The sequence below is a fragment of the Convolutriloba macropyga genome, chromosome 4 (genome assembly GCF_964194025.1).
Source record: "Convolutriloba macropyga chromosome 4, txConMacr16.3, whole genome shotgun sequence".
NCBI classification, from domain to species: domain Eukaryota; kingdom Metazoa; phylum Xenacoelomorpha; order Acoela; family Convolutidae; genus Convolutriloba; species Convolutriloba macropyga.
Window position 1 is genome coordinate 75783077 of NC_134471.1, and position 27694 is coordinate 75810770.

Sequence of the window (27694 nt, forward strand, 5' to 3'; positions counted from 1 at the left end):
AGTCTACATTATTCGTGGGCAACACTGCTGTGTTTTATTTAAAACACTGTTGGCAAGGCTATGGTGGTTGACTCACTGCCGCTATCAATATGCGGACTATATGAAGGATACTGAAGTCCCCACATATCCCCAACACAAGAGTTAAAAGAATTTGTTTTGTTCCACTGTTGAAATTGACTAAGAAGTGCACTGCAAAACTTGCTATTTTTTGTTTACACATTGTTTAACACATTCATCACTTACAGCAAAATGTTCAACACATTTTGTAATACTTTGACAGATTCAGCACGTTGATTACTAAACTATGCTCCTATATCCGCTCGCACCTGGACCCTGGTAATGGGTGATGTGTGGTTTTTCAAATATTTGAGTTGTCAAAAGCATGCAGTGACATGCGGTTTTGAAAACTGTATATCTGGGATGGTGTTTTGAATTCAACTTATATTTCTATAGAATTATATTGGAAAAACCTAAACTAAATATTATTTGGGGCCTCAAATGACGATGAAAGTTTTATGTGACCATCGTTCCAAATAACAGAATTTACCGATAGGATCTGAGATCTTTGTAAATCAGACAGACGTTTATCAACTGGATCATCTGAAAGGACAGCACAAAATTGTCGAAAAATTTGCTGCGATGAACACCGTTCAGTGCTGTTCAGTGCACTCTCAAAAACTCACCAAAACTCTGTAAAATATATTGCCCTTTTTCGATCCAATAAAGATTCGAAGACGTCATGCAACCTGTTTCTTTTGCCGAAGATATATATCATCAGATTATGTGAGATATGTGAAATTAACAGGCGAACACAGAGAAGTCTAGTGAGTACTGGCAGAAGATGTACCAGAATGAGTGCAACAAAGGAGCCAAAGTGAAGAAGCTGGTGCTCAAACTAATCAAGGAAGCCAGAGAACACCGAAAAGGTAAAAACTGCTCTTTTTGAACTCATTTACACCCACTGATTTTTGGTCTCATTCGGAAGGATTTGACGAATAATGCCCATGTTGTTTTTTTAGTTACTAAAGATAACAATTATTATTGTTTGAAAACGAGTTCTTGTTGAGATAAATAAGGGAAAGTTGATAAATTTTGGATAAATTTTTGACAATTTCCAGCAATCATGATATTACTCTATCATATTGGAATCCATCATTCTATAATGGAATTTGAGACAACACAAAAAGTTAATCAGTCTTTTGTTGACTTGGCAAAAGAAACGTTGCTCCGTAAATTCATTAAACGAATTTAATTGGTACGCAGTCTATAGCTATCAAAATCTGCCCAGTCTTATTAAATTTGAACTGTAAAGGTGACATCCATCGAGACTTCAAAAGAAGCAGAGCTTATTGGTTGTGGTACAACTTCTTTTTACCCTTTTTTGTAGTTTCGTTGTGACAACTGAACCCACACAGCTTTTTTGTAATCTTTTTAGGAATCAATTTTATGCTGTTTCTATTATTATTTTGCGTTTTTCATACCAATATTTCTTAATTAATTATGTACTTTTGAGTAGAGTGAAGATTCCAAGTTCAGAATAAAAATTCAGCTCACTAATCTCTTTTGAGACTCAAAATTCTATTGAGAAAAATTCAAGGTGTGAAGGGCGGTTCTTAGTCTTAAAAGTTTGACCCCCTCTGTTATTCCCCTCAGTCTCCCCCACCCCACCCCCACTTCACCCCCCAACCCATTCCAACCCAATCCCCTCTAATGCACATCGCTCAGGCCAAGGACCCGCCCCCCATTGCCCCCCTCTATGAATCCCCCCGGTGACCCCCTCCGCTGCGCTCACCTCACACCCTTTCAAGCTAAAGCTAGCCTCACTAAACCTTAGCTAGCTACTGACGAAGCCAACTGGTTGTTTGAGAGAAATTCGCCAAGTGTTAATTGTTTGTGTTTTTATTTAATTCAGCGAAAACTGTTTTTTTAATCAAGTTAATCAAATTTGTTGTTACGACCCCACTTGTTGGGGCAGGAACTATATACTCAAATTGGTTTTTTTGTTCAGACAATTTTGGCTGATCGATATATTAATCGTAGAGAAATTTGAGTAGTATCATTAAAATACTGGTCCAGCGTAAAATTCAAAATTAAAAAGATTTTTTGTTAATTTCGTTTTTTTTTCGAGGAGATATCGAGGATTGAAGTTTTGTGTGAACACGAGATATTTGGCATGATTTGGTTAACTTTTAGTGTAAATTTTCATCAATTTAAGAGATTTTCTGTAATAGTATTTCAAAATTACTTTTTACAGCAATAAAAGAATCTATTTTAGGTTACTAATAGACTAATGGCGATAAAAAGATTAGTTCTGGTCTCATAGGGAAGTTCACTATCAAAACAAAATTCGAGTTCTAATTGAGAGCTCTTTTTTAGAAAAATTTTCAATTTTTTTTGTTTTTAAAGTCACCTAGAGAATAGTCACTTTTAAAATCGAGGTTCCGTTAATGACAAACCTCATTTACAGTCATATGAAGCCAAACGAACAAAAAAATTTTTTTCAAGGAATTACTCCTGTTTTTTGGCGAGTTTTAGTAATTATAAATGAAATTTTGATTTTCTTTTTGAGGATTTATAATTTTACTAATTTTTTTGGAGTCCTATGGCATAAACTCATTGACTAAAAGTGTAATATATTCCGTAATGAGCATTTTGTGAACATATATGGTGACTTGAGTGGACAGCTAATTATTGTTAAGCCTTTAAGAATAATTTTTCAAAAAATTTTTTTGAACATTAACCAAACATAAAATTTTTTTCGTGAACTGTAATTCAGTCTCACTGATGACAGCACCCTTTTCCTTCATACTGCAGCCTGCAACCAAATTTTATCTGGTTAGTGGTTTTATCTTCTAACTATTGGTTAATTGACTTCAATGACACAAGATTAAAAATTCTTTAAAAAGGTTTTTAGATATTTTCGTATTATTGGTTACTTTTGAACTTTTATCACATTATAGGTAGCTCTCATGGGCTTAAAAAAGGCATTCAGTGGATCAAACTTAAACTTATCAGAGAAAAACTTATGGTTTAAGTGGCTTCCACACTTTTTTCTTGCACTTTTCTACTGAATTTTTGGCTTTTGCCTGTTTTTGTTGTTGTTTTCTTAGTCATAAGACTTATTGCGATGTCTTTTCGAATGCCTGTGCATGACAAACATCCTTGTCGTCCCATCGGCACATATTTTGTGTATTTTTTGACTTCCGTTGAAAGCTGTTGAATTTATTGGCGTTGATATTAAGGGTTTTTTTTCAAAAATTTTGTGGTTTCAATGTATTTGTTGATAATTGTAGATTTTTTAAAGTCACATTGTTTAAAAAATTAAGAATCCGATTGCAGTTAAAAAATATTTGAAACTAGAAAAATTTTAACTGAAAAGTTCATTTTTTAATGCCTTCGACACTTGATTGTTTGAGAGAAATTCGCCCAGTGATAGTTGGTTGTGTTTTTCTTTAATTCAGCAAAAACTGTTTTTTAATCATGTTAATCAAATTTGTTGTTACAACCCCACTCCTTGGGAGAGGAACTATATACTCAGATGGATTTTTTTGTTCAGACAATTTTCGCCGATCGATATATTAATCATAGAGAAATTTGAGTAGTATCATTAAAAAGCTGGTCCACCGTAAAATTCAAAATTAAAAAGATTTTTTTGTTAATTTCGTTTTTTTTCGAGGAGATATCGATGATTGAAGTTTTGTGTGAACACGAGATGTTTGGCATGATTTGGTTAACTTTTAGTGTAAATTTTCATCAATTTAAGAGATTTTCTGTAATAGTATTTCAAAATTACATTTCACACCACAAAAGAACCAATTTTAGGTTCCTAATAGACTAATCGCGATAAAAAGACTAGTTCTGGTCTCATAGGGAAGTTCACTATCAAAACAAAATTCGAGTTCTAATTGAGAGCTGTTTTTTAGAAAACTTTTCAATCTTTTTTGTTTTTAAAGTCACCTAGAGAATAGTCACTTTTAATATCGAGGTTCCGTTAATGACAAACCTTATTTACAGTCATATGAAGCCAAATGAACAAAAAATTTTTTTTCAAGGAATTACTCCTGTTTTTTGGCGAGTTTTAGTAATTATAAATGAAATTTTGATTTTCTTTTTGAGGATTTATAATTTTACTAATTTTTTGGAGTCCTATGGCATAAACTCATTGACTAAAAGTGTAATATATTCCGTAATGAGCAGTTTATGAACATATATGGTGACTTGAGTGAACAGCTAATTACTTTTAAGCCTTTAAGAATAATTTTTCAAAAAAATTTTTTGAACATTAACCAAACATAAACTTTTTTTCGTGAACTGTAAATCAGTCTCACTGATGACAGCACCCTTTTCTTTATACTGCAGCCTGCAACCAAATTTTATCTGGTTAGTGGTTTTATCTTCTAACTATTGGTTAAATGACTTCAATGACACAAGTTTAAAAATTCTTTAAAAAAGTTTTTAGATATTTTCGTATTATTGGTTACTTTTGAACTTTTATCACATTATAGGTAGCTCTCATGGGCTTAAAAAAGGCATTCAGTGGATCAAACTTAAACTTATCAGAGAAAAACTTATGGTTTAAGTGGCTTCCACACTTTTGCCTCGCACTTTTCTACTGAATTTTTGGCTTTTGCCTGTTTTTGTTGTTGTTTTCTTAGTCATAAGACTTATTGCGATGTCTTTTCGAATGCCTGTGCATGACAAACATCCTTGTCGTCCCATCGGCACATATTTTGTGTATTTTTTGACTTCCGTTGAAAGCTGTTGAATTTATTGGCGTTGATATTAAGGGTTTTTTTTCAAAAATTTTGTGGTTTCAATGTATTTGTTGATAATTGTAGATTTTTTAAAGTCACATTGTTTAAAAAATTAAGAATCCGATTGCAGTTAAAAAATATTTGAAACTAGAAAAATTTTAACTGAAAAGTTCATTTTTTAATGCCTTCGACACTTGATTGTTTGAGAGAAATTCGCCCAGTGATAGTTGGTTGTGTTTTTCTTTAATTCAGCAAAAACTGTTTTTTAATCATGTTAATCAAATTTGTTGTTACAACCCCACTCCTTGGGAGAGGAACTATATACTCAGATGGATTTTTTTGTTCAGACAATTTTCGCCGATCGATATATTAATCATAGAGAAATTTGAGTAGTATCATTAAAAAGCTGGTCCACCGTAAAATTCAAAATTAAAAAGATTTTTTTGTTAATTTCGTTTTTTTTCGAGGAGATATCGATGATTGAAGTTTTGTGTGAACACGAGATGTTTGGCATGATTTGGTTAACTTTTAGTGTAAATTTTCATCAATTTAAGAGATTTTCTGTAATAGTATTTCAAAATTACATTTCACACCACAAAAGAACCAATTTTAGGTTCCTAATAGACTAATCGCGATAAAAAGACTAGTTCTGGTCTCATAGGGAAGTTCACTATCAAAACAAAATTCGAGTTCTAATTGAGAGCTGTTTTTTAGAAAACTTTTCAATCTTTTTTGTTTTTAAAGTCACCTAGAGAATAGTCACTTTTAATATCGAGGTTCCGTTAATGACAAACCTTATTTACAGTCATATGAAGCCAAATGAACAAAAAATTTTTTTTCAAGGAATTACTCCTGTTTTTTGGCGAGTTTTAGTAATTATAAATGAAATTTTGATTTTCTTTTTGAGGATTTATAATTTTACTAATTTTTTGGAGTCCTATGGCATAAACTCATTGACTAAAAGTGTAATATATTCCGTAATGAGCAGTTTATGAACATATATGGTGACTTGAGTGAACAGCTAATTACTTTTAAGCCTTTAAGAATAATTTTTCAAAAAAATTTTTTGAACATTAACCAAACATAAACTTTTTTTCGTGAACTGTAAATCAGTCTCACTGATGACAGCACCCTTTTCTTTATACTGCAGCCTGCAACCAAATTTTATCTGGTTAGTGGTTTTATCTTCTAACTATTGGTTAAATGACTTCAATGACACAAGTTTAAAAATTCTTTAAAAAAGTTTTTAGATATTTTCGTATTATTGGTTACTTTTGAACTTTTATCACATTATAGGTAGCTCTCATGGGCTTAAAAAAGGCATTCAGTGGATCAAACTTAAACTTATCAGAGAAAAACTTATGGTTTAAGTGGCTTCCACACTTTTGCCTCGCACTTTTCTACTGAATTTTTGGCTTTTGCCTGTTTTTGTTGTTGTTTTCTTAGTCATAAGACTTATTGCGATGTCTTTTCGAATGCCTGTGCATGACAAACATCCTTGTCGTCCCATTGGCACATATTTTGTGTATTTTTTGACTTCCGTTGAAAGCTGTTGAATTTAATGGCGTTGATATTAAGGGTTTTTTTTCAAAAATTTTGTGGTTTCAATGTATTTGTTGATATTTGTAGATTTTTTAAAGTCACATTGTTTAAAAAATTAAGAATCCGATTGCAGTTAAAAAATATTTGAAACTAGAAAAATTTTAACTGAAAACTTCATTTTTTAATGCCTTCGACACTTGATTGTTTGAGAGAAATTCGCCCAGTGATAGTTGGTTGTGTTTTTCTTTAATTCAGCAAAAACTGTTTTTTAATCATGTTAATCAAATTTGTTGTTACAACCCCACTCGTTGGGAGAGGAACTATATACTCAGATGGGTTTTTTGTTCAGACAATTTTGGCCGATCGATATATTAATCATAGAGAAATTTGAGTAGTATCATTAAAAAGCTGGTCCACCGTAAAATTCAAAATTAAAAAGTTTTTTTGTTAATTTCGTTTTTTTTCGAGGAGATATCGAGGATTGAAGTTTTGTGTGAACACGAGATATTTGGCATGATTTGGTTAACTTTTAGTGTAAATTTTCATCAATTTAAGAGATTTTCTGTAATAGTTTTTCAAAATTACTTTTTACAGCACAAAAAGAATCTATTTTAGGTTACTAATAGACTAATGGCGATAAAAAGATTAGTTCTGGTCTCATAGGGAAGTTCACTATCAAAACAAAATTCGAGTTCTAATTGAGAGCTGTTTTTTAGAAAACTTTTCAATCTTTTTTGTTTTTAAAGTCACCTAGAGAATAGTCACTTTTAAAATCGAGGTTCCGTTAAGGACAAATCTCATTCACAGTCATATGAAGCCCAATGAACAAATAAATTGTTTTCTAGGAATCACTCCTGTTTTTTGGCGACGACTCTGAATTTTAGTAATTATAAATGAGATTTTGATTTTCTTTTTGAGGTTTTATAGTTTTACTAATTTTTTGGAGTCCTATGGCATAAACTCATTGACTAAAAGTGTAATATATTCCGTAATGAGCAGTTTATGAACATATATGGTGACTTGAGTGGACAGCTAATTATTGTTAAGCCTTTAAGAATAATTTGTCAAAAATTTTTTTTGAACATTAACCAAACATAAACATTTTTTCATGAACTGTAATTCAGTCTCACTGATGACAGCACCCTTTTCCTTCATACTGCAGCCTGCAACCAAATTTTATCTGGTTAGTGGTTTTATCTTCTAACTATTGGTTAATTGACTTCAATGACACAAGATTAAAAATTCTTTAAAAAGGTTTTTAGATATTTTCGTATTATTGGTTACTTTTGAACTTTTATCACATTATAGGTAGCTCTCATGGGCTTAAAAAAGGCATTCAGTGGATCAAACTTAAACTTATCAGAGAAAAACTTATGGTTTAAGTGGCTTCCACACTTTTGCCTCGCACTTTTCTACTGAATTTTTGGCTTTTGCCTGTTTTTGTTGTTGTTTTCTTAGTCATAAGACTTATTGCGATGTCTTTTCGAATGCCTATGCATGACAAACATCCTTGTTGTCCCATCGGCACATATTTTGTGTATTTTTTGATTTCCGTTGAAAGCTGTTGAATTTAATGGCGTTGATATTAAGAGTTTTTTTTCAAAAATTTTGTGGTTTCAATGTATTTGTTGATATTTGTAGATTTTTTAAAGTCACATTGTTTAAAAAATTAAGAATCCGATTGCAGTTAAAAAATATTTGAAACTAGAAAAATTTTAACTGAAAACTTCATTTTTTAATGCCTTCGACACTTGATTGTTTGAGAGAAATTCGCCCAGTGATAGTTGGTTGTGTTTTTCTTTAATTCAGCAAAAACTGTTTTTTAATCATGTTAATCAAATTTGTTGTTACAACCCCACTCGTTGGGAGAGGAACTATATACTCAGATGGGTTTTTTGTTCAGACAATTTTGGCCGATCGATATATTAATCATAGAGAAATTTGAGTAGTATCATTAAAAAGCTGGTCCACCGTAAAATTCAAAATTAAAAAGTTTTTTTGTTAATTTCGTTTTTTTTCGAGGAGATATCGAGGATTGAAGTTTTGTGTGAACACGAGATATTTGGCATGATTTGGTTAACTTTTAGTGTAAATTTTCATCAATTTAAGAGATTTTCTGTAATAGTTTTTCAAAATTACTTTTTACAGCACAAAAAGAATCTATTTTAGGTTACTAATAGACTAATGGCGATAAAAAGATTAGTTCTGGTCTCATAGGGAAGTTCACTATCAAAACAAAATTCGAGTTCTAATTGAGAGCTGTTTTTTAGAAAACTTTTCAATCTTTTTTGTTTTTAAAGTCACCTAGAGAATAGTCACTTTTAATATCGAGGTTCCGTTAATGACAAACCTCATTTACAGTCATATGAAGCCAAATGAACAAAAAATTTTTTTTCAAGGAATTACTCCTGTTTTTTGGCGAGTTTTAGTAATTATAAATGAAATTTTGATTTTCTTTTTGAGGATTTATAATTTTACTAATTTTTTGGAGTCCTATGGCATAAACTCATTGACTAAAAGTGTAATATATTCCGTAATGAGCAGTTTATGAACATATATGGTGACTTGAGTGAACAGCTAATTACTTTTAAGCCTTTAAGAATAATTTTTCAAAAAAATTTTTTGAACATTAACCAAACATAAACTTTTTTTCGTGAACTGTAAATCAGTCTCACTGATGACAGCACCCTTTTCTTCATACTGCAGCCTGCAACCAAATTTTATCTGGTTAGTGGTTTTATCTTCTAACTATTGGTTAAATGACTTCAATGACACAAGTTTAAAAATTCTTTAAAAAAGTTTTTAGATATTTTCGTATTATTGGTTACTTTTGAACTTTTATCACATTATAGGTAGCTCTCATGGGCTTAAAAAAGGCATTCAGTGGATCAAACTTAAACTTATCAGAGAAAAACTTATGGTTTAAGTGGCTTCCACACTTTTTTCTTGCACTTTTCTACTGAATTTTTGGCTTTTGCCTGTTTTTGTTGTTGTTTTCTTAGTCATAAGACTTATTGCGATGTCTTTTCGAATGCCTGTGCATGACAAACATCCTTGTCGTCCCATCGGCACATATTTTGTGTATTTTTTGACTTCCGTTGAAAGCTGTTGAATTTAATGGCGTTGATATTAAGGGTTTTTTTCAAAAATTTTGTGGTTTCAATGTATTTGTTGATATTTGTAGATTTTTTAAAGTCACATTGTTTAAAAAATTAAGAATCCGATTGCAGTTAAAAAATATTTGAAACTAGAAAAATTTTAACTGAAAACTTCATTTTTTAATGCCTTCGACACTTGATTGTTTGAGAGAAATTCGCCCAGTGATAGTTGGTTGTGTTTTTCTTTAATTCAGCAAAAACTGTTTTTTAATCATGTTAATCAAATTTGTTGTTACAACCCCACTCGTTGGGAGAGGAACTATATACTCAGATGGGTTTTTTGTTCAGACAATTTTGGCCGATCGATATATTAATCATAGAGAAATTTGAGTAGTATCATTAAAAAGCTGGTCCACCGTAAAATTCAAAATTAAAAAGTTTTTTTGTTAATTTCGTTTTTTTTCGAGGAGATATCGATGATTGAAGTTTTGTGTGAACACGAGATGTTTGGCATGATTTGGTTAACTTTTAGTGTAAATTTTCATCAATTTAAGAGATTTTCTGTAGTAGTATTTCAAAATTACATTTCACACCACAAAAGAATCTATTTTAGGTTCCTAATAGACTAATCGCGATAAAAAGACTAGTTCTGGTCTCATAGGGAAGTTCACTATCAAAACCAAATTCGAGTTCTAATTGAGAGCTTTTTTTTTCATTTTTTTTTGTTTTTAAAGTCACCTAGAAAATAGTCACTTTTAAAATCGAGGTTCCGTTAATGACAAACCTCATTTACAGTCATATGAAGCCCAATGAACGAATAAATTGTTTTCTAGGAATCACTCCTGTTTTTTGGCGACGACTCTGAGTTTTTACTAATTATAAATGAGATTTTGATTTTCTTTTTGAGGATTTATAATTCTACTAATTTTTTGGAGTCCTAAGGCATAAACTCATTGACTAAAAGTGTAATATATTCCGTAATGAGCATTTTGTGAACATATATGGTGACTTGAGTGGACAGCTAATTATTGTTAAGCCTTTAAGAATAATTTTTCGAAAATTTTTTTGAACATTAACCAAACATAAACTTTTTTCGTGAACTGTAATTCAGTCTCACTGATGACAGCCCCCTTTTACTTCCTACTGCAGCCTGCAACCAAATTTTATCTGGTTAGTGGTTTTATCTTCTAACTATTGGTTAAATGACTTCAATGACACAAGATTAAAAATTCTTTAAAAAAGTTTTTAGATATATTCGTATTATTGGTTACTTTTGAACTTTTATAACATTATAGGTAGCTCTCATGGGCTTAAAAAAGGCATTCAGTGGATCAAACTTAAACTTATCAGAGAAAAACTTATGGTTTAAGTGGCTTCCACACTTTTTTCTCGCACTTTTCTACTGAATTTTTGGCTTTTGCCTGTTTTTGTTGTTGTTTTCCTAGTCATGAGACTTATTGCGACGTCTTTGTGAATACCTATGCATGATAAACATCATTGTCTTTCAATCGGGGAACATATGAGTGTATTTAATGACTTCCGTTGAAAGGTATTGATTTTAATGCTTGTTAAGTCTTTAAAAGAAATTTTTCGAAAATTCTTTTGAACATTAAACAATTTTGAATTTTTTTCGTGAACTGTTAGTCAGTCTCAGTATTAGCAGGACCCCCTTTCTTACTATTTTAACAAAAAATAAAATGGTTAGTGGTTTTATCTTCTAACTTATGGTTATATGACATCAATGACACGAGATTTCAAAAATTTTTTTGGATATTTTCGTGTTATTGGTTGCTTTTGAACTCTTATCACATTATCCGAGTCTTGATAGCTCCCATTGGCTTAGCGAAGACGTTCAGTGGATAAGAGATAAAGTTTTCACAGAAAAAAAATTATGGTTTAAACGGCTTCGACATTTTCTTCTCGCACATTTCTACTGAAATTTTGGTTTCTGCTTGTTTTTGTTGTTGTTTTCATAGTCACAAGACTTATTGCGATGTCTTTTCGAATGCCTGTGCATGACAAACATCCTTGTCGTCCCATTGGCACATATTTTGTGTGTTTTTTGACTTCCGTTGAAAGCTGTTGAATTTAATGGCGTTGATATTAAGGGTTTTTTTCAAAAATTTTGTGATTTCAATGTATTTGTTGATATTTGTAGATTTTTTAAAGTCACATTGTTTAAAAAATTAAGAATCCGATTGCAGTTAAAAAATATTTGAAACTAGAAAAATTTTAACTGAAAACTTCATTTTTTAATGCCTTCGACACTTGATTGTTTGAGAGAAATTCGCCCAGTAATAGATGGTTGTGTTTTTCTTTAATTCAGCAAAAACTGTTTTTTAATCATGTTAATCAAATTTGTTGTTACAACCCCACTCGTTGGGAGAGGAACAATATACTCAGATGGGTTTTTTTGTTCAGACAATTTTGGCCGATCGATATATTAATCATAGTGAAATTTGAGTAGTATCATTAAAAAGCTGGTCCACCGTAAAATTCAAAATTAAAAAGATTTTTTTGTTAATTTCGTTTTTTTTCGAGGAGATATCGAGGATTGAAGTTTTGTGTGAACACGAGATATTTGGCATGGTTTGGTTAACTTTTAGTGTAAATTTTCATCAATTTAAGAGATTTTCTGTAATAGTATTTCAAAATTACTTTTTACAGCACAAAAAGAATCTATTTTAGGTTCCTAATAGACTAATCGCGATAAAAAGACTAGTTCTGGTCTCATAGGGAAGTTCACTATCAAAACCAAATTCGAGTTCTAATTGAGAGCTTTTTTTTTTAGAAAACTTTTCATTTTTTTTGTTTTTAAAGTCACCTAGAAAATAGTCACTTTAAAAATCGAGGTTCCGTTAATGACAAACCTCATTTACAGTCATATGAAACCCAATGAACGAATAAATTGTTTTCTAGGAATCACTCCTGTTTTTTGGCGACGACTCTGAGTTTTAGTAATTATAAATGAGATTTTGATTTTCTTTTTGAGAATTTATAATTCTACTAATTTTTTGGAGTCCTAAGGCATAAACTCATTGACTAAAAGTGTAATATATTCCGTAATGAGCATTTTGTGAACATATATGGTGACTTGAGTGGACAGCTAATTATTGTTAAGCCTTTAAGAATAATTTTTCGAAAATTTTTTTTGAACATTAACCAAACATAAACTTTTTTCGTGAGCTGTAATTCAGTCTCACTGATGACAGCCCCCTTTTACTTCCTACTGCAGCCTGCAACCAATTTTTATCTGGTTAGTGGTTTTATCTTCTAACTATTGGTTAAATGACTTCAATGACACAAGATTAAAAATTCTTTAAAAAAGTTTTTAGATATATTCGTATTATTGGTTACTTTTGAACTTTTATAACATTATAGGTAGCTCTCATGGGCTTAAAAAAGGCATTCAGTGGATCAAACTTAAACTTATCAGAGAAAAACTTATGGTTTAAGTGGCTTCCACACTTTTTTCTGGCACTTTTCTACTGAATTTTTGGCTTTTGCCTGTTTTTGTTGTTGTTTTCCTAGTCATGAGACTTTTTGCGACGTCTTTGTGAATACCTATGCATGATAAACATCATTTTCTTTCAATCGGGGAACATATGAGTGTATTTAATGACTTCCGTTGAAAGGTATTGATTTTAATGCTTGTTAAGTCTTTAAAAGAAATTTTTCGAAAATTCTTTTGAACATTAAACAATTTTGAATTTTTTTCGTGAACTGTTAGTCAGTCTCAGTATTAGCAGGACCCCCTTTCTTACTATTTTAACAAAAAATAAAATGGTTAGTGGTTTTATCTTCTAACTTATGGTTATATGACATCAATGACACGAGATTTCAAAAATTTTTTTGGATATTTTCGTGTTATTGGTTGCTTTTGAACTCTTATCACATTATCCGAGTCTTGATAGCTCCCATTGGCTTAGCGAAGACGTTCAGTGGATAAGAGATAAAGTTTTCACAGAAAAAAAATTATGGTTTAAACGGCTTCGACATTTTCTTCTCGCACATTTCTACTGAAATTTTGGTTTCTGCTTGTTTTTGTTGTTGTTTTCATAGTCACAAGACTTATTGCGATGTCTTTTCGAATGCCTGTGCATGACAAACATCCTTGTCGTCCCATTGGCACATATTTTGTGTATTTTTTGACTTCCGTTGAAAGCTGTTGAATTTAATGGCGTTGATATTAAGGGTTTTTTTTCAAAAATTTTGTGGTTTCAATGTATTTGTTGATATTTGTTGATTTTTTAAAGTCACATTGTTAAAAAATTAAGAATCCGATTGCAGTTAAAAAATTAATTGATACTAGAAAAGTTTCAACTGAAAAGTTCATTTATTAACGCCTTCGGCACTTTTCTTGCTCAATTTTTTAATTGAATTTGCTGTTTTTGTCTGTTTGTTTTTGATATTTTAATAGCCGTAAAAAGCTTACCAGTCTCGTAAGTTTGTTATTGAGGATTCAATGAATGATGTTACCCAAAGCGGTCAGTTTACAGCGAAGAGTCTGAAAGTTTATGATATACATTTTCAATTAGTTTCAAACTTTTCAGTTTTTCATCATTTAGCGGTCCCATCTATTTTCTTGTATTTAAAAAAAAATCTCTGATGATATTTTTTGTCACTGACGTCTTGTTTGTTGGACAATATGCGTTCTTCTAAACGTTTTGTGGATGGTCAATTTTTGTGTTTCTTTTTCTCTTCTTTCAGCGCAATCGCGTAATAGCAGATCGCAATGTATTTCAAATGTGGCCCAAGTAAACTTATTTAATCTCTCAGTTTAAGTCCTCAAATAAGTTTGAGTAAAATTATTTAATCTCTCAGCTGAAATATTAGAAAAAACAATTGAATTAAAAATACATAATTTTCAGATAATGGCTAATGATTTTAATGGTAGCAATAGTTTGTGTTTTCGCAAATCGTTTGTAATTTTTCGAATTTTTCTTTTGTTCGTTCCTATGGCTTAGTCTAATCAAAGACAAGTCCTTTTGGTTTTGTAAGGAGGTTTCAGTAATTTGTCATGGATTAATTAGTTAAAACTAATGATTTTTAAGACTTTTGAAATTTCTCGTTAAAAAAAAATGTTGATAAATTTTTGAATTTCGCCTCATTATTCGTTCTCTTTGTCGACCTGTTACCTTGGTCTCATAAAGAAAAAATTCCATCTGCTGTATAGTTAAGAAAAATAAAATTTGTGTGTTTAAGGTTTTATCTGACTGCATTTTGACGTTGTGATAGGGTGTTTTAAATTTAGATTTCAGTTTTTGCCGTGAAATTTTTGTTTTTGCTAATTATGTTGTTTGTTTTTTTTTGTTGTCATTTTCACAACAGATCTCGTTTGCAATCTAATGAGGCATGGCATTACGAAATCCAATTAATATTTAGGTTGTACAACAATTGTTTTAAACTCAAACATCTATTTTTGTTATCTCTTCTTTTGGTTGACAACTAAGTCAAAAAATTTGAGGAGCTCGGGTTGGAACACAATGTTTGAACGCACATTAACGAGCCTCCTTGTTTAATTAAAAACTTTGTAGGCACTCAATGGTATAGCAATTTTTCATAACAATTGGTTCAATTAAATAAAATACATTATAAAGTAATCTCTATTCTTGAACTTTTTGGTTGGACTTGGTTGTAATTTATTGTTATTAAAAATCGAGTCTTCAATAATGAAAATTTTTCAAAAACTCTACAGATGGAAGTCCAAAAATCGAAATCCCGATAGATCAATTCTTGTTCTCATCTTGCATTTATCAATTTTCTTTTGAAAAACAATACTTTTTTCCTCATAAATTGGCCGCAAATTTGAAGAATCTAATCACATTCAAAGAGCTGTTTTTTTTGTTGTTTCATACGAAAAGCGAGTATAATTTTTGAAAGTATCCATATTACGGCTAAGAGCGGGAGTACTGTATAAAACTGTTAAGATTAATAACCGTGAAGCGATAGCGGCTATTATTGGGGACATCGTGGTTTTTTTACGACTCGAAGAGGAGTATTGATATTCTACAGGTTTTTTTAGCAGAAAGCAAGTCTGTTGAATTTTGACTTCTTTCTATTCGAGTTTTTTTTCCTCCGTTTTTGATTTTTGACTTCTGTTTTTGAACATTGGACTTTAACAATAGCTTAGTTTGTAATGTATAGCAATTGGTAACAGTCTGTAACTCAAGGTGAAGAGGTCAATTTGAGAAAACTTGATCCCATTTAACTGCCTAGCCCGCCCCCAAAAAAACTAACCCCCCCCCACATACCTAACCCCCCGCGTACCTAACCCCCCCCCCCCCCAACGTACCTAACCCCCCATACCTAACCCTCCCCCCGTACCTACTCCCCCCAACATACCTGCCACCCCACCGGTATTCGTTTCCGGTATTCTACCGGCTATGTTTTTTAATTCGTCATCTCCATCGATGATTCTTACGACCTGACTTCTTGGAATTGACTTCTTGGAATTGACTTCAATGACTTCTATTGTTTTGCAGTTAAAATTTGTGTACGTCACGTCATTTCTGCTTTTAGGTCAATTATGTGACTTACCTCACTAAAAAAATGACTTTTGAACTCACTCATGGAACTTTAAATTTTTTGAACATTTTAGTAAAGGATCAATAGTGTGCATCTAAGTAGTGCCAAACTTATATGCCCTAGTTTTTGAGTATTAGTCTTGAGTTTTTGATTTCGAATATCAATTTTGATAAAACACTCTTAGGCTTTTTCCCTATAGACCGTATATGTCAAGAAATTGACAGTCCGAATCTAACCCAAAAAGTGTAGTGCTTTATTAAAGGACTGGTGGTCGATCTTTTTTCAATACATGGAAGGCCACAAGCGTTTATCGCGGCTATTTTCCGGCAATCTGCCGGCTATGTTGTAAGATTTAGTGTAAAATGGCTCTGCGAAATTTGAAACATTTGCAGAACAAATTAGTAAAATTTTTTTAACCATAGTCCCTAAAAATTCGCCTTGAAAAAGCGGTCATTCATTTAAACTTGATAAGTTTTCAGTGATGAAATTATAAAAAAAATTTGAAAGGACTGCAATTTTTAGCCTTCGGAAAGAAAGATTTATCGTTTTCGAGAAAACATTGAAACCTTTTCCAACCTAAAATTATCGTTTTAATCAGGGTCTGGCCTCTTTGCACTACTGCTTTTAGCACGCCACCAGATGTCTACCTTTTACGCTGAAAAATTATTGCACAAAAAATTATTAAGAAGGGTTGCTTAGTTCTCTGCGTGCCACAGAGTGAAAGAATGCAAATCAAGCAAGAATTCATTGAAATCCTCCTATATGAAATCATGCTTCAGAAACATTTGTCTTACCAAAAAGTGTTGCGTTTTATCAAGTTTCTGCAAACATTGCGACTATTGAATTGTTTTACTACCCTTTTTTCCAAATTTTTTGACTTTTTGATTTGAAATTTATTTGACCTTCCTGAGGAACTAAAATCGTCCGACAAACCCTCAATTAAGAAGTATGTCTTTAAAAACTTGTTAGGTTGTAAGTTATTTTGTGTATTTGATAGTTCTGATTTTGCTTCATCATTTCGTCTATTTATTAACTTTTTTTACTGATACTGCGTGAGACTTGAAATTGTTATTAATTTCAAGTCACTTTGTTTTGACTCAAAACTGCGGACAAACCAGAGTTAGAAAATTTCTTGCTTTATAATGATAATAAAAAAAGCACCAAAAAAGACACAGCGGATGCGGAAGGTTAACTTTGTAGTGCCTTCACTGACGCGTTCCCTCTGTATTCTACTTATCTTGTTTTTGAATTTGCATCTATATAGTTCACCAAAGCTCACCTATAATTTTTCCCGATTCGATGGATAAAGTTTATCTTGCATCTTGGGCAAAAACTGTCTAATTTCTAAATTGTTTTCCAAATGTTGGTTGAGCAAGGTCTGTTTAAAAGCCTAATAATTAGAATGAAGCTAAAAATCTTGGATCAGATGGGCAAATAGCAATTATTTTACAAAAAACTTATAAATAGTTCAGACCAAATTTAAACCAAAGGATCCAATAAAATATTTTTTATTCTACAGTTCAGGTCGTGTTAATTTTTAGTAAAAATATAATTCGATTGCAACCTGTTCTATTAAAAAAACACAACTATTGTTAGAAAAACGCAACTACCAAGTAAAAAAAATTCTGAGAAATCAAAAAAGAAAAGATTAGGTAAATCAATGAGGCTTTTCAGAAGGAGAGTTATCTTTTCAAAGAAGAAATTTTTATGAAATTCCTTGGAAACTTTAGCTATACATAAACATCAATCAAAGGAAAGATGAAACAATTAAATGAAGAATATTGAGATCTTCCAGTTTCCTGTCTTTCAAAACAAAACAAAAAAGTACCAAAACTTGTTACATCGAAAACCGGATACTTCAATGCTCTAAGTCGTAGGTGCTGAAATTCGATGCAAGTTTTATGAATCTTAAAATTAGAATCTTAATAGTATTTGAATCTGTTAATGGCACATCGTATTGATGGGCTCTTTACTGACTGAATTCGATTTTTGTTATGACAATTAGGTACAAATTCAATTTGGTGTAAATTGTGATCAAATTAAACAAAAATGTTTCTTTAATCCCATTTTTTCCAAATCACAAGGTTGGACCAGATGAGCAGACAGCCGTTGTTTTTCATAGGCACTTTTGTTTTTGGGACGTGTTCAATACGTATTAATTTTCTTATTTTTTCAATGAGGTATCATTATTATTTTCCCAATATGTCTCAGAAAATCATGAAAACATGTTAACAATTAAATGTGTATCGAATGAACTTTTTCTTCCTGGTTTTCCAAGATTTTTGCAAAAGAAATCGAGAATTGAGAAATAAAAATTAAAGTTTAACCGAACTGACTGCAATTGTGCTCAAAAATTGTCTTAAAAGTTTTTCTCACGAAAGCACATTTTCATTAATGTTTTTGAATACCCCGTTGCGACACCGCTAAAAAAAGCTAGCTTAATTGATACCATGAAAAATTTTGTTAGCTTTCTGAAACAATCGAAATAAGAACTAATTCTTGATTAGATCAAAGTAAGATCTAAATTTGATCTAAAAATTAGATCAAAACTTTGGTATTGTGAAATGCTGCCAGAATTTTTATTATTTAATTCTGATGTTTTTGATTTGACTAGGAGGTAAACCGAAGCCAGAGGTTGACCTTGATGAACTTAAAAAGCTGCTGGACGAACTGGGAAAAGGAGGGGACGCAGATGCCAAAATTGAGAAGATGGGAGACGATGACAACTGTAAGTTGCGAAGTCATTCCAAAATTAAACTAGTTGTTCCGACCCATCTTGAGGGGAGAGGAACTATATACTCAAATGGGTTTTTTTTGTTCAGTCAATTTTCGCCAATCGATTTAATCATCGTAGAGAGTTGTGAGTGGTATCATTAGAAAGCTCGTCCAGCGTAGATTATGGAATTAAAAAAATTTTTTAAATTTTCGTTTTCTACAGAGAGTTATCGAGGATTAAACTCCTGAGAAAAGTAGAGTGAATTCACGATGTTTTTATTCACATTTTCCGAAATTTTTGCCAAATTTTTGGCCAAGTTTGCTAAAATTTGTTAAAATTTTAAAGAATAGTGTCGTTGATTTCACTTTTAAAGACAAACAAGCTTTGTTGATTATTCTGATTTATTTTTTTGGTCAAAAACTCAGCCTTTTTCATCAAAAACAGCGAAATAAGCTACTTTAGTCCATTTTGATTAAATTTGCCGACAGTATACACCCAAACAACACTAATACAATCATTGTAGACTCAGAAAGGGGCTATTACTCGTTGATTATCAAAAACGCAGAATTTATTTTTGAGTTTTCAACTAACAAATTATCTATATCTACAACATTCGAAAATCAACTTTTCCTAACGGACAATAAGCATTAGCAGGGCTGGTTTTGGGCCAATCTTGGACTGTTACAATCCAAAAAGAATTCGGATTGTGTTCAGTCGGTCTTTTTCTTGAAAAAAGACCTTTTTTTAAAATAAAGAACAGAACATATCAAATTAAAACTCAGGAGTGATAGGTCCAATTGGCTTCCTAAGCAGCTACAAGCTAATGAATTTAGTTTTTTACTTGAAAGTTTATGATGGTTTCGACTTTGAAAAATAATTGATTTTTACAGAAATGATGGCTTAATGAACTTTTCCTCTATTTTTTTCTTAATTTGGTCGACTTTTAGCTTAGTGTCAGCAAATAAAGAATGCTTCTTCATTCTACTGAATTAAACTTTGTGTTTTCTTGTCATATTTTTTCACGTTTTCTAGTCACATTATCACATTATTGACAGATCTCATATCAGATTATTAGCGTTCAAAATAAAGCTCAATTGAATATATTAAAATCCTGACAGATGTAGGTTATCGTTTTAACGGCCTCGACACTTCTTTCTTGAAGAAATGAATTGAATTTTTTAAATTTGTCTTTAACTGTCATTTTTACTTCGTTGTTTCGGTCGTATGAAGCTTCCTGTATAGTGATAGGTTTCACTGGCTTTTCATGAAGAAATAGATGAGCCAAAATTCTGATAATAGTAGATAGCTGATGGCTTTCATGACTTTGAAACCAATCGTTTTCCAAAACTAAAAAAAAAAATTTTTAACTTCGAAGTTATGTTCTTTTTATTTTTCTTTTTTTTTACCTAATCTCCTTTAATTACAGGTCAAATATTTCACTATGGGTGTCAAGGGAAGGTGTCAAAAGGGATTGATGTCCCAAAATCTGTTTTTTTAAAGAATGCGTTATGACCTTACTGAATTCGACACCGAGTTTTCACAAAAAAGTAAATTAATTCAATTTTTGTCTTATTTTACGTTCTTTTTGTAGACACAAGACATATTCTGGATAATTGCAGGTCTCAAAAAATTCCTTTGGATGAATAAACGACCCTATTTAAATATTTCATACTTTTGCCCTTTTCTCTTTTTTGTCTACTTGTTACCTAGTCTCATTAATAAATGGCCACATACTAAATTATTGGTGTTGGAAGAAGGCGCAATGGATTATATTTTGGGGGCCAAAATAAGGCTTGACGGATTTGACAGCGTTTTCTGGCAAGTTTCAATTGAATTTTTGTTTTTTATTTTTCTTTTTGTTGCCTAATTTCCTTTAATCACAGGTCAAATTTGACATTATGGGTGTCAAAGGAAGGGGTCAGAAGAGATCGATGTCCCAAAATCATTTTTTTTAAAGAATGCGTTATGACCTTACTGACTTCGACACCGGTTTTTCACAAAAAAAGTAAATGAATTTTGATTTTTGTCATATTTGACGTCCTTTTTGTAGACGCAAGACATATTCTGGATAATTCCAGGTCTCAAAGGCTTCCTTTGGAAGAATAAACAACCTTATATAAATATTTTATTTTGTAAATAAAGTCTTTCATGACTTTGGATATAATTTTGTTTCGAAAAAAATCAAAATTATTACATACTTCTGCCCTTTCCTCTTTTTTGCCTACTTGTTACCTAGTCTCACTAATAAATGGCTACATACTACATTATTGGTGCTTGAAGATGGAGCAAGCAAATATTTTTTTAGGGCCAAAATATGGCTTGACGGTTTTGACAGCGTTTTCTGACAAATTTCAATTGAATTTTTTTTGTTGTTTTTTGTTGATCTTCTCAGCCGCTTAATAATATGAATAAGGAGGTCCTAATGCCCCTCTGTAGAAGCATTGGTAAATGTAAACCTTTGGGATAATATACTTGATTTCTGATGGTTTTTATTACTTTTAAGTTAATTGTTTTATAAAAAAAATAGCAAAATTTTTAACTTTACTGTTTTTGTTCATTTTTGTCTAATTGTTACCGAACCTTTTTATGGACTGGTCCATATCTTTCTTGGTGATTTAAAAATTATTTTGTTTATTTTTAGGTTTATCTGACGGTATGCTTACTTTGTTATTATTTTTTTGTTTTTTAAAACGGACATAAAGTTTTTGATGTAATTAATGTTTGTTGTTGTTGCTGTTTGATTTTGCTGTTCGTCTCGACTCGCTTTCTTAATATTGGCATATTACAGCAATCTAATGCTTCAATTTTTATTCCACAGTGTTGTTTGCTTTGGAGGCTATCTTTTCGTTCATACACAATTTTTTTGAAAAATACTTGGGCTTTTTTGGGATTCCCAAAAAATAATTTTTGGGTTTTTCTATCTGTTCCTCATTTGGTAGACAATTATGCCAAAATTGTGGATGGGCGGGTTCGGAACTTTATGTGCCATTGCACATTACCGAGCCGCCTTGTTGGTTTAAATACCCATTCTATAATGCATAATCAAAGCCAATCAAAGTGCAGAATAGTTCTCGATTTTGTCCTCAAAAATGGGATAAACAGGTAATAGCCGGAGGGAGTTGAGGGCTTTTAGAGACTTTAGGCCTACTAGGCTCTAAATATGCAATTCGATCTTGCAATTAAACTAAAGCCAGCCTCCCTAAATCGTAGCTAGCTACTGACGAAGTCAACCGCTCGCCAATCTTTTGAGAGCAATATTTCCGACCTCAGTCGGTTATGTTAATTATTTGGTACTCACAACAAAATAAAGCAAGAGCAATGTTCTTACTTCTTCAATGTCGTAGAATGAGTGAGACGAAGTTGATTCGGTCTATATTGACATTAGTCGACTCCAGATCATTATGAGTCTCAATTAAAAATTTCCAAAATTTATTTTTTTTCTTGAAAGCCGGCGTTCATATTGAAGAACGGTTTTACCTACAATAATGGCAAGGATGGTAAAAAGTTCGTGAATTTCTTCCGTGATGCTCCTCGTCAAATTACAATCCTGAAAAACCAAAAATTTAGTTTAAATCTCCTTAACAGGAACTATGGACATAACTCTGCTATGAGAGCAAGTGATAGCGTATTTTGAGGACAACGAGGTACTTCCACAAACACATTTTGAATGCAGTGAAAAATTTGGATTGGATTTAATTTATTTCAAAAAAATGAGACTTACTGTCAATTAAAAAATGATTTAGTGAGAGTTTTTTGGAACTATCTTTTGATTCAATATCGCACCATATTCGATTCCGAAATAAAGACAAATTTTTAATTTTTAATCACTCAGCCAAGACTATACAAAAATGGTATCTAAAATAGCAATGCTACTGAAAAACTTTGAAGAATGATATATGAAAATGATTGTGTTGAATGCTTAAAGATTGTTTTTAGTTTATGAGGTTCGAGAGAATTTGCTGCAATTATGAATCGTTTTGAGCATGTCTTTTAACAAGGTTCTTGAACAAATTTGAAGCAAATATTTTGAATGTGTGTCTTTTCATGCAATGTTTTTGCTTACATTCCTCGAGTGACTTTTCACGCTTGACATATTTTTTTAAGCGAAATCAGCTGCGGGCATTTAAAGTTTAAGGCTGTTGCTATAATAAAACCAATTGAGAGCAGTCACTGTGTTCAGCCCGTGTAGCGCACTGGTTAATGCCCAGATGATTGTTCGAGAGGCCTGCGGGTTCGAGCCTCTATAGCCAGAAGTTTTCCCACAATAATTTTGTTTTAGCTTTTGTCCCCCTTCTAAATTATTTGCCTTGTGGTTCGTTCGATAGGAAGTCATCCGAATGAGTCAGTTTATGTTACCAATTTAATTTTTCGCGTGAGCAATAATGAATTCTGCGTTTTGCATTTCTCAGCCCAAGCGGCTTTTTTCTGTTATTGCCCCCCACGTCCATTTGCACCCCCACTTATACAAGTTATAGCATATTTTTTGCATTTTATAAACTTACATATACAATTATATACAAACGGCGTTTACATTTTAATTATGCAGCGAAGTTTTGAAATTAAGACGTATGCGGTAATTGAACTTTGCTAATAATGTAAGCGGACAAAGAATAATATGTGTTTCTAATTTTTAACGCTTTTCCTTCACGGGAATAGCTTTATGGCACTAATTTTTCTTGACAACCGGATACGAATATCATCCATTCGTCTACCGGTACCGGCAACATATTATGACTAAAATAACGGATGTCTAAGGGCCAAGAAGAACATAATTGAGGGATAAAAATAGACTGGCTACATAAGGCTGTTGGGGCAATAACAGAAAAGAGCCGCCTAAACTTTATTGGCCGAACTTTATTAGTAATTTCCTGAGACCAAATTCAAATCTTAATTGTTCTTGTGAACAGTTCTATTGGTATTTTCAAAACCACTTATTGTCTTCTTAACCCACAATAAGTATCGAGAGGGACATTCCTGAAATTAATCAGTAATTAGCTTTTCTTTCAGTTTCGTAATTAGATATTTGTGGGAAAGGGTAATTGTAAACTTATTTGATCTGAACTATACTAGTGTCACTCGTTTCCAAACACGCTTAGAACTCTAATCATAAAACCTGGGTCGTCAAAAAGCCCGAAAAAATTGAGTATGTATACTCCATTTTGACATATACTCCAACATTGGCCAGTGATGTTGATGTGTACTACCGAACAGAATGGCAAAGAATAAACAAAATATCTCGTGAATATTGCTTTGATGTTCTTTTTAGCCCCTGACACGCCAGCGGGACAGAAGAAGAAGGATTCAGAGAGAGTGAGTGACAAACTGAGCAAGACCTCAGCTGCTAAGGGGGGCAAAAGCAAGGTAGTAAAAACAGATGGACACCTGTCCTTGTTTATATCAGAATTTAAGGTTGTTTTAAACGTTCATCTTTAAGCATGGCTGGTAATTGTAGCTGTATAGTTAAAGTGACTCTGATTAGGTCAGTGAGAAAAAGCGGTTCAAGATATAAGCCAGAATTTTGCAGTGAATTTAGCGGACTCGAATCGCGCACTTTGCAGGTTTTGAAGTTCCAAAAGTTGAAAATCTGACAAACTATAGAATTTGTTAGTGCAGAGACATAACATTTCAAAACCAACAAGTTGTTTTAAGTCATTTTTGGCGAATTGTGGAGGTCATAAAGGGTGCCGAAAGTTTCGTTTCAACCAATACGCCTCAGATATACATTATAGTATTATATCTTTTTTAATTTTAAGAGGTTGCTGATCATTCAGCAGTATTCTTGCATGTTTTTAAAACAACTTTTCCAATGACAAATTTTTTAAGATTAGTGGTGAGTTTAGCGGTGAATTTTTGTAAGAATTGCAATTTTTAGCGGTGAAATTTTTTTTTCACCGCATAAGCGATGAAAAAAAATCACCGCTTAAAAGTTTTGAGCGCATTGAGCGCAAATCTTACATTTTTTACTCAAATTCACCGCAAATCTTACATCTTTTAGCGGTGACACCTCGACCCGGGAAGTTCAAACTCACTATTATTTTGACTGTAATGTCACATATTTTTCAAAATCCAAACTCCAGTAACTGAGAGTAGAAGAAAAACAATTGAAAACGGAACAGAAAAATCAGAAAATATTTTTCAGCCAAAACTACAAATTTGCTCAGGTTTTGTTTTTAGCAATGTGGATGTGTTTTAGGCTGGAAAAGGGACGAAAGGGTCCAAATTGAGTGGAGCTGATGGGGAGGGAGGGGAGGAGGGCGAGGAAGGGGGAGAGGGAGCAGGAAAGGGGAAGAGTGGAGAGGCAGGGGCAGAAGGAGGAGAAGGTAATTCATACATACTTTAACAACATGAAAAAACCTGTAATCATTCATTTTTCCCATCATGAACAAATTGGCTCTAGAAAAAAGTGCCTTCTGTCACCTAGACTACAGCTATTCAACTTGTTTATTTTTCTTTTCCCAAGCAGATCTTGTCAAATTAGTGTTGTCAAAAGGCTAGATAATATACAACTGCGCTCAAGTCCATCTACAATCTATACTCAGCAAGCGGCAGTTTTAGAAAAAAAACTCATGGAAAACACCTCACTTAATTTTAGAAACGAAATAAACCCCCATGGAAAGAAACCCCCACTGAAAAACCTCCACGGAAATAAACACCCACTGAAAAAACCCCCACGGAAATAAACCCCACTTGACTATTAAAGAGCTTCGCTTTAGATTTTGGCTATGCCTCACGTACCATGGCCATGCCTTACGGACCCGTGGAACTTGATATGAAACTATCACATCCGAATAATTTATCATGACTAAAACTCAAATTTCAAATTGGGGTTTATTTCCTTGGGGGTATATTTCGTATTTAAACATAGGTGTTTTTGGGTGGGGGTTTATTTCCCAGACGCAGCAAGTGGGATTGGCAACGGTGGCTCTGTTCCGTTCGAAAATTGTTCCTACCAGAAATTTCCTGTTTCTTCCGAATATGAGAGAAATGTGAAATCAAAAATGAGTTTAGAATAAGTATTTTTAGTTGGACAGATAACATTAATAATAATAATATGTTCTCAAGTAGAAGGAACGTTTGTTTGCATTTTGTAGTATGTTATAAATCGTGCAGTATAACGTGAAGTCTACTCGAGAGTTCATCAATAGGTCCCAGGGTTCTAGAAATTGATGACCAGTATCAGAATAATATTTAGAATTTGACATTCTCTCGTTTTCAAAAAGCCAGTTGAACGGCCTTGTTCTGCTTTTCATGAAACAACAACGCACAAATTGCACTAATTATTGACTTCAATTTTTAAATCTAACAATGAGATATTCAGAATCAAAATGAAAACTTCGTATTGCTGAATCTTGTATTTGCATTACCTTGCCAAGCCCTGGCCGTTTAATTTGACAGCTTGCAATTTTTTTTCATCAAATCTATGATTTTTGAAACTCAACATACGAAAAAACTGTAAATTAAAATAGTCTCGGAGCAACTATTTCTGAAACAACGATTTCAAATATGCTTGTTTTCAAATTAACAAACAGTTGCCTCTTTCCTAATAGAATGGCAGAATTGAATATTGAAGAGGAAACACAGTTGTGCTTCAATTCTTTTTGTCCACTTTTAGGGATACACAGACATGTTATGTTCAAGTTGTTGTCAACATTCTTTTACATAAGAAGCAGTCTAATCTAAAAGCACAATAATGAAAACTTTCGTTTTCCTAAAATATTTATCTGAAAGTATCCTGTATATTATTTTAAGAAAAAAACGAATCTGTTGTAGATTTAAAAATCAAAGACTGTGTAACTATATAAAGAAAGAACTGTGATCCATGAATTTTATAAAAGAAAAAAAACTGGTTTAAAACAAAATAAATTGGTTGAAATTCATTTTCCTCAAGATTTTTAAACAATTTTTTTTTCATTTCAGTTGTCCTAGCAGATCCTTTGAAGCTGTTTTTTTTTCAATGAACTTTTCATAGAATTTCTGAGCGAGCAATTCATTTTTTCGAAGAATTGTTTGAGTGCCAACACCTCTCCAGAACAGAAAATTGACCGCTCAAAGTAGACTCGACAAACAGAACAGTTTTAGTTCGTAATCACCTAAGAAATGGGAGTGGTGATTTATCAATCTCACCACAATTGAACAAAGCGTGAAAACAACATGAGCATTGATTAATTTCAATCCAATAGGAAACAGTCCTTTGAGTTTACAAACACTCGTTATTGAAACTTTTGTTAATGTTTTCATCGAATCTAATGTGAAGCAATCGCCAAAACTGATTATTTTACTGAAATTAAGCGGCTTGATGAAAAGCAAAAAGAACCCATATCCGCGTTAAGAGCGGTAATTTGATTTGGATTACCAGACTTTTGTGGAAAAGATTTCGCATGCAAAATATAATAAAAAAATCTGCGATGTTAGAGAAGATTTACTCAGTTCTAGAATGGCAATTTTTATGGTTAACAAAAATCTAACAGCTCTATATTACTTCATGGTCAAAATACGATTAATAAAAGAAATCTAGAAAAGCAAATTAAAAATTCGAAGCGGGGCAGGAACAAAAAAGGTATACAATCCCCCAACACCTATAAAAGTCATTTGACAATAACAGAAGACAGACACGAAAATTGGAAACATTATATTTCAACTGAAGATCATTTTTTTGCCAGGAAAGGAGTATTTGTAACGGAGTGATACGGACGTCTTTAATTCCTCTCAAAAAAATTTTGCAATTATATTTGTCTTGTGCCCTTTACCGCTGTCCAAAGCAAATTAGTTTTATTACAATATTTTTTGGAACAAAAGTGTCCATGTGTTGAAATTTGACTTTTTTGAAGAATTACCTCTGTTTTCAAACATTTGACTTTAACTGTAGCTTATTTAGTTGTGACTTTAACATTAGTTTCTAGTTTTTCAATATTATTCGAATTCGTTCACCTTAGTCTCAGCATTGACAGGTCCAGTGGTTTTCGAGGAATCAAGATTAAATCCATTAATTGTTTTTTTTGAGTTTGCAGCTAAACGTTTTTTTCTTGTCATTGGGCGCCTCCAAGAGTAGTAATCCT

General features: G+C 32.3%; 2 protein-coding genes across 3 annotated transcripts in view; both read left to right on the forward strand.

The window, feature by feature from the left end:
- Positions 1–27694, forward strand: part of LOC142337902 (uncharacterized) — a 519657-nt gene that overhangs the window by 472473 nt on the left and 19490 nt on the right. The window contains exons 7-10 of the mRNA XM_075387534.1: positions 806–926; positions 18537–18650; positions 23905–23999; positions 24832–24958. Of these exons, the coding sequence (XP_075243649.1) occupies positions 806–926; positions 18537–18650; positions 23905–23999; positions 24832–24958 (457 nt within the window). The remainder of the gene's footprint in view (positions 1–805; positions 927–18536; positions 18651–23904; positions 24000–24831; positions 24959–27694) is intronic.
- The window catches only part of LOC142337910 (uncharacterized), a 218721-nt gene that overhangs the window by 133738 nt on the left and 57289 nt on the right, over positions 1–27694 (forward strand). Inside the window, exon 1 of one of the 2 annotated variants that reach the window (XM_075387546.1) lies at positions 1290–1299. The exons of the other annotated variant lie outside the window; for it this stretch is intronic. The gene's annotated coding sequence lies outside the window, so the exon portion shown is untranslated. Of the gene's footprint in view, positions 1–1289; positions 1300–27694 lie in introns of those variants that run through there. 2 annotated transcript variants of the gene reach the window in all.